Source organism: Homalodisca vitripennis, chromosome 8, assembly GCF_021130785.1.
Source record: "Homalodisca vitripennis isolate AUS2020 chromosome 8, UT_GWSS_2.1, whole genome shotgun sequence".
In the NCBI taxonomy this organism is placed as follows: Eukaryota; Metazoa; Arthropoda; class Insecta; order Hemiptera; family Cicadellidae; genus Homalodisca; species Homalodisca vitripennis.
The window spans coordinates 113,501,053-113,521,329 of NC_060214.1; the positions used below are offsets into that span (position 1 = coordinate 113,501,053).

The 20,277-nt window shown below is 35.1% G+C and overlaps 1 protein-coding gene across 1 annotated transcript; it reads right to left on the minus strand.

The window, feature by feature from the left end:
* Positions 1–18,660, minus strand: LOC124367926 (protein AAR2 homolog). The gene is made up of 6 exons (XM_046825132.1): positions 18,292–18,660; positions 10,750–10,865; positions 7,457–7,576; positions 6,157–6,448; positions 3,708–3,953; positions 1–544 (listed from the first exon to the last, which is right to left on the minus strand). Exons 1-6 carry the CDS (start codon positions 18,492–18,494, stop codon positions 385–387), a joined length of 1,137 nt encoding a protein of 378 aa, XP_046681088.1. The 5' UTR covers positions 18,495–18,660; the 3' UTR covers positions 1–384.
* Between the last annotated feature and the right edge of the window lie 1,617 nt (positions 18,661–20,277).

Consider the following 20,277-nt stretch of genomic DNA (forward strand, 5'->3'; position numbering starts at 1 on the left):
TAAAAATAAAAGTTTATTTACAAAAGCAACATTTTGTTTGCGTATTAGTGGGATCAGTTTCCAATTCAATTAGTTCAAAATAAAATTTGAGAAATTGTGCGGTACATTTTTTCTTTTAGAAACCCTTACTTGTTTAAAATATGATTTTTCTTGTTTAATAATGCCCAATATGACCTGAATCATAAGGTTTATTGACGAGTTCTAAAATAAAGCTTGATAAAGAATACTGTACAGTATTTCCCCAGCACGCAATAGAAATAAAGGCCAGTGGATTGTGAAAGTTCCCTCTTGATTATTTGTTACCACATGACGTGGGAACATTTACATTTTAGAAGGTGGTAATAACTGCAGTTAAACAGAAAATTAAACTCGGGAGTCTCTTCATCACAGCTCAACTATGACAGGTGCCTCATCATCTTCATCTCTGTCCAAATCTTCAAAATCCCATTCGAACTTGTCTGTGAGCCGCTGCTGAAAACGTTCAGCCTTGCTCCGCAGTCGCCCCTCCACCTCACTGTCCGTCTGCATCGTTCGGAACAGCTCCCTGCAGAACATCGCATTGTAAAATATCATCCTGCAGAACACTAGCATTGTTAATACTACATATCATCGAGCAGAACACTAGCATTGTTAATACTACATATCATAGAGCAGAACACTAGCATTGTTAATACTACACATCATCGAGCAGAACACTAGCATTGTTAATACTACATATCACCCAGCAGAACACTAGCATTGTTAATACTACATATCACCCAGCAGAACACTAGCATTGTTAATACTACATATCATCCTGCAGAACACTAGCATTGTTAATACTACATATCACCTTGCAGAACACTAGCATTGTTAATACTACATATCACCCAGCAGAACACTAGCATTGTTAATACTACGTATCACCGTGCAGAACACTAGCATTGTTAATACTACGTATCACTGTGCAGAACACTAGCATTGTTAATACTACGTATCACTGTGCAGAACACTAGCATTGTTAATACTACATACGAGGTCCAATCAAAAAGTATCCGACCTTGTCGTGTATCGCGGCTTCTGCTGCTAATAATGAGATAAGATTTGTTGCGACAATAGTTCCTACTATGATAAGGAAAGGTACAAAGTCTTATCTTGATCCCCCGACTGGTTCGCCGGAGACGGGTCAGTATGTACTGATAAGTCAAGTGCACGTATCGGTTTTCTCTAACTGTGAAGATGACGGAAAAAGTGGAACAACGTTATTGCATTAAATTTTGCGTGAAATTCTGGGAAAAACAAAGTGAGACCATTCGGAAAATTCAGCTAGCATTCGAAAATGAGGCAATGAGTGTTACGCAGATTAAAGAGTAGTATAACCGTTTCAAAAGTGGTCGAACCTCGGCAGAAAGTGACGCGCGTTCGGGCCGACCAAAAACTAGTCGAACTCCGGAAATCATCGAGAAAGCAAAAGTTTTGATCTGTGAAAATCGTCGAATGACTGTGGAGGAAGTAAGTACTGAGTTAGATGTCAGTTTCGGATCAGCTGAAGCAATTTTAACGGATGACTTGGGATTGCGCCGGGTAGCCGCAAAATTTGTGCCAAAATTGCTGACAGACGAGCAGAAGCAACGGCGATTGGATGTTGCCGAGGACATGCTGCAATGTTGTGAGGATGATGCGGACTTTTTGACATCGATAATAACTGGAGACGAAAGTTGGGTCTATGGATATGACCCTGAGACCAAATTTCAGTCATCACAATGGCAGTCTCCCCAGGATCCTCGGCCAAAAAAAGCAAGGCAAGTTCGAAGCAATGTCAAAGTGATGCTTACTGTTTTTTTCGACCACCGTGGAGTTTTGCACCATGAATATGCCCCTGAGGGTCAAACTGTGAATGCACAGTACTACTTAAGTGTCCAACGTCGTCTCCGAGATGCGATTCGCTGCAAAAGACCTGACTTGTGGGCGTCTCAAAATTGGCGGCTACACCACAACAATGCGCCAGCTCATTCTTCCCAGCTCATTCAAACTTTTTTGGCGAAACACGGCACTCCGCAAGTTCCTCAGCCTCCGTACTCTCCAGATATGGCTCCATGCGATTTTTGGCTCTTCCCCCACCTCAAAAAAACCATTGAAAGGCACCAGATTTGAAAGTCGAGAAGCAATTATGAAAAAAACGACGGCTGATCTAATGGCGATGCCGAAAAGTGATTTTCAAGACTGCTTCCAGAAGTGGAAACGTCGCTGGAATCGTTGTGTTGCTTCTCAGGGTGCTTATTTTGAAGAAAATTAATGCCAGCTTTTTTCAGGTAACTTCAGTTTTACGTTGCACCAAAAGGTAGGATACTTTTTGATTGGACCTCGTATCATCGTGCAGAACACTAGCATTATTAATACTACATATCATCGTGCAGAACACTAGCATTATTAATACTACATATCATCGTGCAGAACACTAGCATTGTTAATACTACATATCATCGTGCAGAACACTAGCATTGTTAATACTAGATATCATCGTGCAGAACACTAGCATTGTTAATACTACATATCATCCTGCAGAAAACTAGCATTGTTAATACTACATATAATCGTGCAGGACACAAAATTCTAATAATTATTGTATGTCATTTTGCTGAACACTTAAAATAATTACTAACAATAAAATGATCTTCTGCTGCTTAAAGAGATTTAAAAGAAAGCACATAAAATGAGTATATCCTGCCTACTGGGCACTTTTTATCAATGGAGAGATTCTGTCTGAAGTATCCAGTGTTGCCAAATTGTAAACACTAAGTGACTGTACTTTCACCAAGTTTTTTGCAGCCTACACAATATTATATCATATTAGACACTACTAGAGATAGTATTGTGTGTAAATTAGACTGTGAAAGTGGAACCTCTATGTTTATAACTGGGCAACCTTGGATAACTCAAACAGAATCCCTGTATGGTTGACAAAATGCCTAGAAGGCAGGAATATTTCATTTTTGTATGTTTTTTTTAACGTCTATATGAATGTAAGCCTGCTCTTCCAATCCTATAAAAACTTATATATTAAAGCCTGACTGTTTTGCCCTCTTAATCTGTAATAATAACAAAATTTAAAAAAATTAATTCAAGGAACTAGCATTTAACGGTTTTGAGTTCCACATGGAAATTTTCAAACATGGTCCTGCCATATGATTTATTCACACACAAAAAAAAATCTGGAACTATCTGGAAATGGAGTTTTCTTCTGTATTTTGTGAAAAATATAATATAAATATAAATTCTAAGCTTAATCATACTAATATTAATATGCAAATGTCAACATATTATTATAATATGTTCCTATATTACCCTGTTATTATTTGATAAGAATAATATCAAAACTGAAGAGAAAAAATAATGCAAAATATTGTTGAAATAAGTTTTACTTATTACTCGATTATTATTTTTGAGCAGCTATTAGACTTGGGGGTGTGGAATTCTGGAGTGCCCAGAAGGTCATAAATTCCCACTCTCGGGAGGGTACTTAGCTAATCCAATTCAGCATCAATGCAATCTTGCGGATTTTGGATTTTTGAACAAGGAGGGAGATTATATTAAACGATCAGAACAGACAACTGAGAAAATTGGGGAAGAGTTTAGTAATGCAATTAATTCTACACAAGTTTGGAGTTGATTAGGGGTTTAGTTAAGTGCTACAATTCTGCGGCAGGAATTTCTTCTTCTACACTGACCTGAGGCTGACGTAGACAAGATTCACTGAGGCTACAATATCCACCAGGAAGTCCTCGGGGATCTCGGAGAGGTGTAGCTCCAACACGTCCAGGAACTGAGAGTACAGCTGGGGTCGGCGACAGACAGCTGCCTGGCAGCTACACAACAGACGCACTAAACGCTTCCATTGGTCCAACGCCTCCAGACAGTGTCCCGTCAGGAAACAGATGAAACAAAACTGCAGCTCTCCCAGTAGATCACTGGGCCTGTTACAGTAAAAAGTTCATTTATATTATTTCATAATGTCAAAAAACACAAATTTATCACTATCTTTTCATTTCATAAACATTAGGTTCAAAAGTGTCACAATAATACACGTAATTTTTATCACTGGTACTATTTCAAAACTAGATTAATCCTCTAACTGGCCGCTCATGTACTGGCACTGGAATGTTTCGGAAATCGGTTACTATTTGCGTATTTTCAGTGTTTCGGTTTTAAACTGAATATAAATCGATGGCAGAATGATTGAGGTATATTATTATACAATAAATCAAACTTTATTACTCTTTGTATGGTTAGAAGAAACGTCTTGTGCGAACAACTGTTTTGACTGTGACCAGCTGACCGGGCCGACTGTCTTATTAGTTACGTCTGCTGTCATTGTGTTTTGGTGTCTAACTAATTGATTTATTTTTAGTTTATGTTTTCTTTTGGTTATTAGTAATATTAATGTTAGGAACAAATCGAGTGGTTTGAGAGAACTATTAGCTGAATTGGTACCAGCATCCTTATCAGGCTTGTTCAAGGTTAAATTTTTTGTAAATAAAAAAATATAGCAATGATAATCATCAAGTATTATTATTCCTTTAGTTTTCCTGAAAACAATTATATATAATGAGTCATATATAGGTTGAATTTCAGTGTTGTAAAGCAATAGTACAAAAGTGCTGAAAATACAATGTTAGAGAATTTTGCCCTACAGTTAAAGTCTTTTCTTGGTAAATTCCACTTACTGTATACATCATTGCATAGAATATACAGGAAGGGGCACAATGAGTATTCACAATTTCTTGAATGAATCCCCACAAGAATCTCTTTGTTTCAGTGTAGTTAACATCAGTGTACAATGTTTTTATAGGACAAACACTCTGTAAATTGCCTTCTCATGAGTTCCCAGCGAATTTGTATTCCTATGTCAGCGTTGTGTACCCACAACATGGTTCTAGTTTTGTAATGTTCACACAACTTTGAGATCAGTTTTCTACAAATATTGTTTTGCCAGTTTTGTTTAATTTGAGATGATTCAGTGCAAGCTTATGGTGATAACTTCAGGTGGTTAAGTGAATGTGGTGTAATCTAGTAAAAAAAAAAATTAAATTATTAGTGGATAGCCACTAAATGAGATAAGACAGTGAAAAGAAAAGGATCAGAATTAATTTATATTAATCTGAATCAAATAAAGATCAGGTTATCAGACTCCTAGATTAATTTTTCAACACATCCATTTTTTTTTTTGCTAGCTGTCTATTTTTTTCTCACACTTACTTGGTTTATTGTCAACCCATTTTCTTACACTTATTTAGTTTATTATCTGTCTATTTTCTCACACTTGTTTGGTTTATTACATGTCCGTTTTCTCCACATTTTTAGACTACCTTACTATTATTTTTCTCACTCATGCAATGGGACTTGTCATTTATTTTAACACTATTTTGTACTATAACAACTCACAGAGAAGGCTTAGTAAAGACTGCCAAATTTTCTCCTTTTGTAAAAAAATTAGGTAACAACCATTAATTAAATTACTAACTTTACACTCAAAGCACTTTATTGCAGCAGTTTTCATATATTAACTTTATTGAAAAAAGATATCAAAGAAGCGTGAACATCTTATGTCAGAAAACTTGACAATTGCAATGATAATAAAACTATTTTATTACAATAACAGCTTCGCACGCTTTTCGTAAGCTTTGCCCATGTATGATCACTTCTGGTTCAAGTGAATTATATTTCCAATGCTGATGTGTAGTTTCCTTGTTGCCACGATCAAGAAAATCTGTGTATATTTATAGCCATTGTACATGTACATGTACTTTATTATAAAGTGGTATAACACTCAAGCTTTAAGTTCAAATTTATTTTAAAGACAAATATACATCAATAGGGCCTTCAAATAATGATTGGCTATTAAATATAAATAACTGTCTCGTGATTGAAGTTTATAATGTGCAGGCACTTTAATAACTTTCATATTTGGCAGCACCGCCTGGTGGTGAGTTACATCAATGGGCATAGCATGTAAACCTTCTAAGTGGAAAAATACATATACATACAAATTTGCATAATGTTCGGTCAAATAGTTTTTGAGTCTATAAAGGATAACCAGACAAACATTAGATATATAGATTATCAAGTCCAGAAACACTGAACTATTGAAATGATTATGCAGGACGGATTGCAACGCACTTTGTGTAACTGGTGAGCAGACTGTCTAGCGTGTACGTGGGGTCCAGAGAGTGACGTGTGATCTCCTGAGGGCTGGCCCCGTCGGGGTAGCTCTGCGAGGGGTACGGTGTCAGCCTCAGTTCTGTACCAGGTGTGGCACTCAGCTGCGGTAGCAGATCGTCCTCTCTCTCCTCTGCGGTGGAAGGTCGACTGCGCCTTTTCCGCTCAGTGACTGGCGTGCTAGGACTCGCTGTGTACTCCAGTGCTGACCTGATCTGACCCGACAGAGGCACCAGACGGGACAGCAACTCCTCTATGTAAATCACATGGAGTTTCAATAATCTTACTGGTTCTTAGACTGGTGTCATAATAATATTTAAGTTTTCCGGTTCACACCACGTCAAAACTTTGCTAACACAATTATTAAACTTTTGAAGTATTTTGGCCATCTTCAGTCAACAGATGTTAAACTGAAACTGCCTACAATACACAACCACCAATACAGGTGAGTTGAAGAGGTGTGGAGCTGCACTGTAATTGGCTGAAGCTTAACAAATCAATAACCATTGTGACCAACCGTATGGATAATGCCAATATGACAGCCTGTGATAAAGGAGCCATACAGATTGCTGTTGGTGATACTGGTTATTGGTTACCTTCACAAACATACAGGTTACAATAGGTGTTCTCGCAGCAATAACCACCCACTTAAAACTGGCTGTATTTTTTAGTTCAGTTTAAAATAAAATTAGTATTAGCTTTATTAAGTGCGTGTCTTTATAATAACTTTACTTCATTAGGATCCATGGTAAACATAAACAAATAAAAGAGTAGAAATATGAAAAGAAAACAGTTATAGCTTCAGGGATTGACATATATTTTTTTAAATTATTTGATGTAAGAAAATTATATTTTTTAATCAAATATTATAATTTAATCATTTCTTTCTAAATGAAATAATCTTTTTTTTTTAATAAAAAATATGTCACTCCCTGAAGCGATAATTCATGGTAAAGATACTGTAAACATGTACAATTTTTCTTCAACCGTTTGTGTTTGGGCCTGATTACAAAACTGTATGAATTTCCTACTTTAAATTACAATACAATGCAATTTTCTTTATTGCAAATTCGTTAAGAATTACAATGGTGTCATAAATACATAAAATTCATGTAAAGAGTGATAAAAAAATGTCTTTTTCTGTATTCAAGGAAGTTTTCTTTAAGGGCTATGAATTTAGCAAACGGATATTTTTCAACCAAAATCAATATTACTGCCTTAACCAGAACTGAAAGTGACCGAAGGAGAGGACCAGACTTACGTGATATGTAACTGTTTAGTTTCAACCACCTGCCATACATGTCATATGGGTAGACTCCCAGACAAGGGTCTAGGTTTCTTATATCGGACTGGATTCGTGAAACAGTCTCTTCGGGGAGTTCTGAAAAAGATCAAATAGTTCAGTAATACAAGTTTACAAATTAAAAATGTAACAACTTAAATGTTTGTCTTTTTTTACAAAACCTGTAACACAATCAATTAATTTTTGCTATTAAAACAAATTTCTCATTAATTTCATAGACAATTATTACTACATTCAATACTATTTACTACTTTATTCAGTGATTTGGCAGTGCCGTGACACATTGATTCACAGTATGCAACCAATTATTATTATGTAAATTAAATTGCGAAGATCTACAATTTATCATTTTCAACTAAGGTGTGATGTGGGTGGCATTAACGTTTTCATTTGATCGCACAAGGACTTTCTTTGTTAGATGAAGCTTCTATCTGACATCGTCCTAAGACCTAGTCAGAACACTATTTGATAATTGGTTTAGGTAGAAGGTCTAAAGCTGCCATAGCACTCTAGGTAGTTCTGTTTCTGCAACTTAGATGATGCTAATTTATTTGTTGACAGCTACTGATATTTCGGAAATCCATAAATCATATTGGTCATTCCTTCAAATAGCTTTGCACCTTCTGGATAAATCCTAATATATTATAAATGTGAAAGTGCCTTTGTTTGTTTGTTTTGCTTTCACACAAACTTTTCAACTGATTGAATGGTAGGAGGTTTTTAACGAGAAAATTTAGGTATGAGTTGATACTTTGAAAATATTGAGTCTGGATAGCCAAAATGGTAGGTAAAGAGGTTATTTTCAGAATTTTTTTCTGAATGATTACTGTTTTCAGTGATCAAATTACAGGATCACAAAAACTGTTAAAAAAGGGAATTAATGAAGTTTATTGGAGATCAGCACATATGTTTTGCACGATCTTTAAGCCTTATCAGCCTAAGTAATGGAGTGAGAACGCCATACTTGGGAGTAAATACTGTACGCACTGATGTGTCCTTATTGTAATATAAGGCTGTTGACCAGCTACATATAAACTCATAATAATGACAAAACTTATGTTTTAGTAACATAATACATGTATCAAAACAATCGGAAGTCAAATCTAGTCTTAGAAAAATCTACTTAATCTGTCCAGTGGGCTTCCTAGTTGTCAGATATTGATGCTTAAATAAAAAGAAGTTAACATTTACATTTAAATAAAACTTACTTTGTATCTATATAATTACTGACGTGAAACTAGCCATAGATTCCATCCGTAGAAAGAATGAGAACCCGGACCTAGTTCCTAACTAAATCCTAACCTACTGTAGTTCCTGAACTTAACCGATACAAAATATTAATTATTAGTTTAATAATGTGAAAATAAATACTACAATGCAGGTTTTTCATGAAAACCCCCAAAGTCTACTTTTATTATAATAATCTCCATTGTAGTTGCTATTTTTGGGACTATAGGCTACTGATTTTACAAGATATTCTGAGAAACCCCAATAATGGTCCTGTACCTCAAAAATGTACAAACTGATTTTGACAAGATTAAGTATACACATTCAACACATAGTCTACTATATTATATAACAACCCTCATTCTTAGGTCACACCTATTTTCAGAAATATATCAAATTTAAGGCCCAAATGCGTTGTCTGTGTAAGTTATGAATGGTCCTGTACCTCAAAAAAGTGCAAACCGATTTTGATAAAACTCTATACACATTCAATACATAGTTTACTTATACAACCCTTATTTTTAGACTGTGCCAATTTTCAAAGTTATATCTAATTTACGGCCCAAATGCAGCATCTGTAAGTTATGAATGGTCCTGTACCATAAATCAATATAGTAATACCCAAAAATAGGTGGGGTCTAAGAATGAGAGTTGTATTGTAGCATAAAAGACTGTGTCTTGAATGTGTATAAACAGATTTATCAAAATCGGCTAGTACGTTTTTGAGGTAAAGCCATCCATAGGTTTGTTTTATCAGAATTTGTCCTTAAAAATCTATATAGTTCCGAAAAAAGGTTCAGCCTAAGATTGAGGGTTTTAATATCATATAGTAGACTGTGTCTTGAATATGTATAGAAAGTTTTATGAAAATCGGCTAGTACGTTTTTGAGGTAAAGCCATCCATAGGTTTGTTTTATCAGAATTTGTCCTTAAAAATCTATATAGTTCCGAAAAAAGGTTCAGCCTAAGATTGAGGGTTTTAATATCATATAGTAGACTGTGTCTTGAATATGTATAGAAAGTTTTATGAAAATCGGCTAGTACGTTTTTGAGGTAAAGCCATCCATAGGTTTGTTTTATCAGAATTTGTCCTTAAAAATCTATATAGTTCCGAAAAAAGGTTCAGCCTAAGATTGAGGGTTTTAATATCATATAGTAGACTGTGTCTTGAATATATATAGAAAGTTTTTATGAAAATCGGCTGGTACATTTTTGAGGTAAAGCCATCCATAGGTTTGTTTTATCAGAATTTGTCCTTAAAAATCTATATAGTTCCGAAAAAAGGTTCAGCCTAAGATTGAGGGTTTTAATATCATATAGTAGACTGTGTCTTGAATATGTATAGAAAGTTTTATGAAAATCGGCTAGTACGTTTTTGAGGTAAAGCCATCCATAGGTTTGTTTTTATCAGAATTTGTCCTTAAAAATCTATATAGTTCCGAAAAAAGGTTCAGCCTAAGATTGACGGTTTTAATATCATATAGTAGACTGTGTCTTGAACATGTATAGAAAGTTTTATGAAAATCGGCTGGTACATTTTTGAGGTACGGACCTCTACATGGTTTATCAGAACTTATCCTGCAAAATAAGTATAGTCACTTATTGTAAAATAAGTATGGGAATGGTGATTATTATAATGAAAGTATTACTTTGGTCATTTAAAACCTGTATTTGTAGTTTTGGAATTCTAGTTAAGCAGAATAGTTCTATATATATTGTTTTGTATTTGTCATCAAACAGTAAAATAAATTTAGTATTGTTTAAAGGACTGGTTCAGGAACTAGGTTATTACTAGGATAGAATCTATGACCAGTTTCACACTGCTCCATAATTAGGACTGACTTGCAATAATCTATCTCTGAAAACTAAGTGTTTTATTTCTTCCCTTTTATTCCAAGTAGTTCAACTATGAATGATTCAATTTTTTCAATATGATTTCTATTTTACATTACCACAATTAACCAATAAACTTGATCCACTCTTGTTCAATTAAATATTGCCAGAAAATAGTATAGGCAGTGTACCTTTGTCACTAATCTCTTCTTTCTCCGAGTCCCATCTTCGAACTAGAATTTCTGATCTCTTGAAAATATGCATAAATCCAGCTCGAGGAGTCACATCTCCGTGTCTATTTGTGCCACTGAAAATGTGTTAAACCATGAGAAACGAGAAGTTTTAAAATAATACATTAGTATTCAGTATACAAAAATCTGAAGTTATTATAATGAAAAAGCTCCATATTTTATTTAAACCTTCTTCAGAAAACATAATAAATATGGCTGTAAGAACAGAAACATCAACACAGAAAATATAATTAAAGAATCAGCTAAGCCAATTTCACTATTCAAACTTGATAGTAACAACACATTTTGTTCCAACTTTTTCTACAATCACAGAGTAAGAGAATATTCAGATAAGAAAGTTAAGAAGTTACTTATGGAACAAAATGTTTAGAATATGAAAATGTGTACAGAGTTAGTACAGATGATTTAGTTAGTGTTTAAATTAATTCATATTGGTTGATTATATCAATAAGTATAATAATTAAATATAGATTTATAATTTCAATATAAACCGTACTACCAAAAGTACTAAGACCAAAATAAATTACAAAAGCCATAAATATACTCTTTTTGACATATTTTCTTGATTATGGCAACAAATCAAACTCAACATTGGCATCAGAAATATAATCCTCTCAGAATCAGAATTATCTTTACTTATAATCATCAAGATTACAAATGGTGTCAACGTTTTAAACAATTACAATAGCCTTTTATTCTGAGGTGGCTGGTTCAGTTCTGGAATGTTCCTTGTAGTAATTCCTCGAGAGAATAAAAAGGGAATAAGGTCTTCATTCAGTGCACGCTCTTGTTCAAGCTTATTTCGGAGAGATGATAATACTCTCTAACCAGAAATGCTTATACACATGTAAAGTTTACAAAATTGTGTGTTGAAGCCATAGGTAACTGCTACTATTTAAATAAAAATATGTTTCAAGCTTTGACTTTTAATGGACCTATTAACTTAATTTATTCAAACTGGATAATAAACCTGATGCTTTTTGAATTTCAAAAATTATTTCCATTCACAAAACAGCATCAAAATCATCCAAAGATATGAGGTGTATTCAAAAATTATCTGACCTTTTCTTTGTCAACATGAAATGTTTGTAAAACTATCTTCTGAAAACGCAACCTCAAGAGATTTATCAAAGCCTGTGGCAAGACATAACTTCTTTACTTCATGTTTCCTCAACCTACACCGGGAAGGGTACTATAAGCGGACCCCGTTTTATATATCGAAATTGGCAAACAATATTACTTCATCATAAACATTGATGAACGTGCTCCTCATTTAAGTGAAGTTTTGAACGGGTAAAACAACATATTCCCAATCAAACTGCACACCACATCAAACTGTAAGTTGTAGTAATATTCACTTACCTCAAGAAAGAAATTCTACTATCATAAAAACCAAAAATTACTTACTTCAAGAAACCCAAGCAAATGTGAACACTAAGAACTCTTATGAACACTCATGTAACCATTGTCAAGCAAGACAATACAATATATATATATATATAGATATATATATAATATATATATATATATATATATAATATATTATATGTATATTTTAGCACATTTAACAACTCACTACTGACTAAGGGGACACTCTGATTAAATTAATAACAATATATTGAGAACTGTCTGGTACCATATGGTGACAACTGGAAGTAGTGCAGTCAGTGTTGACATATCACATTCCACACCTGACAAAGCCGTCAGCAGTCAGCAAACAGATCAACTGCCAACAAGTGGGTTACTGCTGACACTGCCAGCTGTGCAAATCCCATCACTGACCTTTCTCATTGGAAGCATTACACTGCATAGTTGGACACTGTCAAATTATATTACAATTAATCAAATAAATTTAGCGAATTTACCAAATATGACAAGTACAAATTTTAAGTTAGGAGACATTGTTTTTGCAAAAATAAAAGGATATAGACACTGGCCAGCTAAAATCCTTCAAGTTATCAGAAAAGAAAATAAACCATTAAAGTTCAAAATATCATTTTTTTGGCGAAAATACAACTTCAGAAGTAAAGGAATCTAGCCTTTTTTCCTACTCTGAACATCTTCATAGTTTTGGCATCTCACAACCGGACAATTTTTAGGAATAACATTTTTAACAAAGCTCTATTAGAAGCAGAGCAAGCTTTTAATTGTATAGATAATAATCACTCATGGAACAAGTAGACCACAGTACCTCAAGTAACCAGCAGGATAACTTAGACAGCGTGTACTGACCATTGGTTGTGGCCCACCTCACAGTCCAGACACAGTTGAATATGTTGAGAATAAAATTAAAACTATTAAAAAACATTTGTGACACTGACCTTGAAACGTCACTTACTTTGGCAGCAGAGGTAGGTTCCGCTCTCCTTGCTGAAAATAGTAAGCTTAAGCAGGACTTGTTTGAAATTACCTTAAAAAACTCTGAACTAGCTAAACATATTACTGAATCAACCGATTTTGTCAGATGAATTTCGAAGCTCAGATTGAAGAACTGGAGAAGGAAAAAGAAGCGTTAATAGATAGAACCATTTCTTTGGGTGATACCATAAGGCAACTTGAACTGCAGCTCTTGAAAGAAAAGGAATTACGTAATGAACTCGAACTTTTATACCTAGATCAAGACACTGAGAAAGAACGGATTATTCATAATTATGAAAAAGAAATGGCTCGTTTACAGACCCTTATAAACCAGCCAAAAAACTCATATATTAAGTGACGTCAATCTTAACAAACCCTTAGTTAGAGACTCAGAAAACACAAACCCTCTCTACTGACACAAACAGTATGAGTCATCCCTCGTCAATCCTGCTCCAATTAGCTGAGCTAAAGGGTTCGCCAGGATCAATTGGAGCATCAGCTGACTTTACATATTCACACAAAACCTTGTATTCATGCGACATCTTATGACAACTCGACCGCAGAAGTCAGCCAAATCTGCGATAAAAACACTGAACTTCCACTGACCAAAACCAGGACTCCACCTCAACTCGACCGCAGAAGTCAGCCAAATCTGCAATAAAAAACACTGAACTTCCACTGACCAAAACCAGGACTCACCTCAACTACTCGACCGCAGAAGTCAGCCAAATCTGCGATAAAACACTGAACTTCCACTGACCAAAACCAGGACTCACCTCAACTCGACCGCAGAAGTCAGCCAAATCTGCGATAAAAACACTGAACTTCCACTGACCAAAACCAGGACTCACCGTAACTCGACCGCAAGAAGTCAGCCAAATCTGCGATAAAAACACTGAACCTCCAATGACCAAGACCAGGACTCACCGTAACTCGACCGCAGGAAGTTAGTCACAAATCTGCGATAAAAACACTGAACTTCCAATGACCAAAACCAGGACTACATCGTATAAGAACTCGACTGCAGAAGCTGAATCTTCACTGCCTAACATCAAGACTAAAACCATTTTAGTGCTTCTCACAGGGCATCTAAATACAGGAAGAAAAACTGTAAAAAACATACAACAGTTTTCACTAGGAAATAAGAGTCCAGCCCCAACTCCACCCTAGTCAAAACCCGCCCAGCAGATCACCTCTTACAAACACTAGTCCTTTAACAGGGTGTAAAGGCCCACCGGTGACAGCACTGAAACAAGGAAATGCAACATATGAGGAATTCTTCATAACTAACATTGACAATTACAAGAAAATAAACTTAAATTTCTCCATACATCCTACAAAAGTCACAACAAACTCTCCACTCTCCATCCCCCCCTCATACTACAACGAGACCACCAGCGAGCTCTGACAATCCAACTGCCCAGGGCTCACCAATTATTGCCGACAAAGAGAAATCTTTTTTAGGTCATACACAGCAGGGGAAAACCACTGCCTGACAGTGCTGCACCAAAACATAAGAGGGCTATCTGGCAAAGTAAATAGACTCAACCACCTGCTTAATGAGACATCCCCCAGCATTGTAGTTCTAACTGAGCATGGTCCTTTGCCAAAATGAAATCCTTAATACAAAATTACATGGTTATACTCTTATATCCGAATTTAGCAGAACTCAGCATAGACCTAGGGGGTACAGCTATTTACTGTAAAGACAATCTTACAAGTAACACAGAGGCTATTGAAATAAATAACTTCTGTGAGGAACTCCTCTTTGAGGCAGCACTGATACGTATCACGCTAAGTTGGGAAGCAAATCTATGTTTTAGGAGTATACCGACCCCCGGCAGGAAACATAAGAAATAGCCTGGACGCCTTATCTAACATTCTAGACCATAACCAAGCTCATAACAAATTGTTCTTACTAATGGGTGACATAAAATATTGACAGTCCTTAGAAGTAACAATCCTGGCAGTGTATATGTTTAATGATGAACTGACCATGGCAAAATATGAGAAGACTTGCACTCCCTGCAACTCGTGTCACAGCTGAAACAAACACCTCTATAGACTGCATATGTACTAGTATCTCAGAAAGAAAAAGTTGCTGCAACCATCTTACAAACTGGTCTCTCTGATCATACAGGCTAGCTTTGTAGTGTGGACTTTATTCATGACAAAAATACATCCATCAGTCTTAAGCGCAAACTAGGCAAACAAAATCTGGAAAATCTCAAATCTTTACTATCCATTAAGAACTGGGACATTGTCAACAATGCTGAAGACGCAGAAACAGCCTACAACAACTTCAACGAGATACTCAGCATTGCCCTAGACATCGCCTGTCCAAAGAGGAAAAGCAAAACCAGAGTTGGCAGTAAGCCATCACATTACTACGACTCAGAGTGTGCAGAGATGAAAGCCTCATATATACGAGCTCTTAATATTTATGAAACAACAGGAAACACTAGAGACAAAGAAGAAAATGGTGAATAGAAAAGAAATTTTATGACCAAAAGCTAAAATTGCTGCGTCAACAAGTTAACCTTCAATATATACAAAACTCTGACAACACAACAAAAGCACTATGGAGTGTTTATAAAATAGTGAGAGACTTAGCAATAAGACTAGTCAAACATGCCCTAAGCTTAACATTAACAATATAACTATAGATGACCCAGAGGAAGTAGCTGAAAACCTCAACACCTATTTCACCCAAATAGCAGATATCACAATAGAACAAAATAATTTACTTACCAACTGACAGAATAGATGAGGACCAGAATCTCCTACACACTCCTCCGATACAATCATTTAAACTAACACCTACAACCTGGATAGAAGTACAAAAAGGTAATATCAGAATCTTAAAAATAAATCATCCAGTGGTTTAGATGAATACTCTTCAAAAATTGTTTAAATACTGTGCGCAAGAAATCTCCCATCCTCTCGCAGCCATAGTCCAACAAGTCTTTTGCCCAAGGCCACTTCCCTACAAAGCTCAAAGTTTTCTAAAGTCTATGCAAAGCACAAAAAAGGACTAAAATCAGAGCCCCAAAACTATAGGCCCCATCTCACTGATATCGACTTTCTCAAAAGTTATAGAGAAACTTGTGCTGAACAGGCTGATGGTTTACCTTAAACACCATAATTTAATAACAGATAACCAGCATGGATTTCAAAAGGGCAAATCTACAATTTCTGCAATCATAAGCCTGGTTGAATCAATTATTGACAGTATTGATGAAGAAAGGTATGTAACAGCTCTTTTCATTGACTACAGCAAGGCCTTCGACTGCCTGGGACACGAATCTTATTTCCGAAAAGCTCAAAACTCTTGGTATAAGAGGTAAAGAGAACATGTGGTTCATAAGCTACTTACAAGGAAGATCTCAAGTTGTGTGGAGGTCCAGGATACCAAATCTGGCCTTACTAGCTCATATATATCAACTCAAAAACCACTAACAAGAGGAGTCCCTCAAGGATCCGTGCTCGGCCCCCATACTTTTTATACTATTCACCAATGACTTCCCAGCTTTTATTGAAAACTATAGTACTGACTGTATAATGTATGCAGATGACACTACACTCCTTGTTAAAAATGACTCTACGGAAGAACTATCTACTAACTCACTAACAGCTTTTACAAGGAGCTGTTAAGTATAGTGTATCAAATGACCTGGCATTAAATACTGAAAAGACAACACAAGTGCACTTTAGCAAGAAAAAAGGAATACCTGCAGATGTCCCCAGATATAACTGTCCTCAACCAAGTCAAATTTCTGGGCTTAACACTTGACAGTGGACTTTCGTGGACTGAACATGTAAACACTATCTCCAACAAGATATGCACTGGAATTTACGTTATGAAACGTATAAAAACAGTTTGTACTCAAGCAGCAGCTAAGGCTGCGTACTATGCGCTTGTTGAGTCTCATATAAGATATGGCTTAATCATCTGGGGTACTTCTAATGGAAATCTGAATAAGATTCTGATACTGCAAAAAAGAGCAATTAGATCCGTTGCCAATCTTGAGCCTCAACAAAGCTGCAGAGAAGCATTCCAAACTCTGGGGATACTCACTGTACCAGCTCTTTATATTTATGAATCTATCATACATGTTTCCCGACTCAATCTGCAAACCCTTGGAGATGTCCACAACTACCCCTACCCGCCACGCCCTCTAGATATATACTGCCTCAGCATAGAACAGCACTTTTTGAGAAAAAACCATCCTATGCAGGAAGAAAATTTAGAAATCTACTACCGGAGAACTTACAAAGTCTAACTGGAAATGCACTAAAGGAACCACTTAAAAATTTCCTTCTTAAGAAGACAATCTACAACATAGAAGAGTTCAAAGAAGCTGCATAAACTCTCTCTCTATATGTATAATATGTATATCTTACTTTATATATTCTATTGTAAAAACTTGACAAAATTACTGTACTTAATGTTCATGTAATAAAGATATTTGAATTTGAATTTGATATAGTCAATCGATACTGATTAATTATTTTGAATTACTAACTGAAATAGTCTATATCAACAGCTGTAAACACTTTAAAATAATTCACGTAGGGTAATATTTCAATTTTACATAAGTAATTTTAATTATTAAAAATGGCAGTCAATTTTAGAAAACTACACAACATTGCTTTGAAAGACGATAAGACATAAATAAAATATATTGTTTTTGTGGCTTCAACATGTTGGACTCGTACCAAAAACCCCATTATGTGAAATTTGTGGGAAAGAAACAACTGCAACTGTGAGAGAAGCAAATGTGGTCGTCTTCAGTTTTCCTAATTTTTGTTATAATAATTTGTTTGATCACTGTAAATATTAAATTCATATTTTAATTTAAAACATGATTGTTAATGAGGACTATAAATACTTTTATATCGATTGATAGTCTAGGATTTGAGATGCGAATATTAGTTATTGAAGACTACATTCTTCGATATAAAAAACCGGGTCTGCTTATCGTACCCTACCCCCTACACCCTCCCTTCTTACATTAGTACACAATAAAGGATGAGTTCTGAACAATTAAACAAAAATTGGGTATTCCAAACTTATACCTATACACACAGTCTAAATAACTTAGAAACGAAAAGCTATCCTACCTGTAATAAATAAAGTGCAATCCAGGTGGAATCATTTTCACACCTTTAAACCTTTCAGCAGTTTCCCAAGATTTTAAATCAATTCCAAATTCAGTTCCTAGTGGAACATCCAGGACGACAAAACAGGCTCCTTCAACAAACAACTTTTTAGCTAGCTCTTGATCCATTTCAATGGTTTCTTCAGTAATGTTTGCCACAGCCATTTTAAAAATGTATGGCCCTCACTTACAGCTACACAGAAATACACTTTTGAATAATTCAATGAGACAATCCTACTAAAACATAATATAAAGGTTATGTTGACAAAACAACAAACTAAATCAAACATAAACAAACAGCTGTAGGAAGAAGATGTCGACAAGGTCTTGGACATGTTTTACACACCATCATTCCGTGACATAGAGTATAGAATCAATGTTAAAAGTCAGTGACAATATATAGAAACAAGATATCCTGGACTACTGCACAAACAAAAAATGTTATATAAAACAAATCCTTCGCCCATTCGTTCATACTATACACACTCAAAAACACAATTTTATTTAAACACAACTATTAAATACCTGTGAAATAATATATTCGTTTGGAAATATTCAACAATATAAACTCAAAAATTAACAAAACATATTAAATAGATTTAAAAATAAAGATTTACTTATCTATTAATAGTAGACCTACTGTTAAAAAAAATACTCGTATCTTACTCGAATTGTGGTGTAGATACATCGAAAATATATGGCCTGATTTAATTAAAAATAATGTTTGTTTTTTATCAATACATTGAGAACACACCAACCAATATTAATGTTTGTATCACAAAAATAAAAAGTTATTAGTATTGGTTGCTGTGTTCTCAATGTATTGATAAATTACGAATAGCCAATACAAAGCTCCATATTCAACTAAATAATTTTGTTTAATTTATTATTTATTTGTAGTGCAATTCTTGTCCGTAAGAACTATGAGGAAAATTATTATATGGTGCAATTCTTGTCCGTACCAACTATGAGGTAAATTATTAAGAATTCAATCTCCCGCTCTCCTATAAATACAGTGGAATGTCAGTGTTAGTGAACATACATGCGTTTTCGCCCAACCGTGTTGTCGTTATACCACTAGGGAGTTAAGTGTGCAGTGATGGAAAGATTCGTGGGGAATTCATGCAGGTGCTCTGAACTGTTTTAGATACAGAGGGTTTAATTAAACCTAGTCTGCTTCGCAACTGACCAAACATGTTTAGCTGGTGACACCTGTGTTGTACCGTGGATAGTTTTGTATGGTAACAAAAATTAATTTAACACTAGGGCTACATTGTCTTGAACCTAAGGTATGTTTTAGTAGTTTTTTTTACAGAATTTTCTGCTTGGCCATTGCTGGCTGGATGATGCAGTGGAGTAAGCGTGCGGTGAATACAATTTACTTCCAAGAAAGAACTAAACTCATAGAAACAAAAAGGTGAACTTTATCCGAGAAAATTTGTTAAGAAATTCTAAACCTTGCAAATAAAGGTCTTACTTTAGATATTGTTTGTTTAGCTGAGATTGACGCAACTTTTTCTACTTCTAACCATCTAGTGCGAGCGTCTACTATTATGAGATACAGTTTGGAGTTAAGGGGTTCTAGAAAATCTATGTATAGTCGTTGACACGGTTTTTTGCGGATAGTTCCATACATGCAAAAATGCTTTTCCTGGTGCTTGTCGTTCCGTAAGACAACTTACAGTAGGCAAATATCTAGCAATAAATTCAATTTCTTTATCAATACCAGGTTACCAAAGATATAACACAGCCAGTGCTTTAATTTGTATTACGCCCAAATGTCCAGCATGTAATTAATTTAAAATATTTTCCTTTAAAATTTAGGTACAATAACGCTATACCTCCTAATTAAAATGTTTTGTTCCACAGTTAGTTCACTTAGTCCTTTGTCTTAGGAAATATGCTTTAGTGCACTGTTGTCATAGTTTACTGACCACCAGTGTAAAAC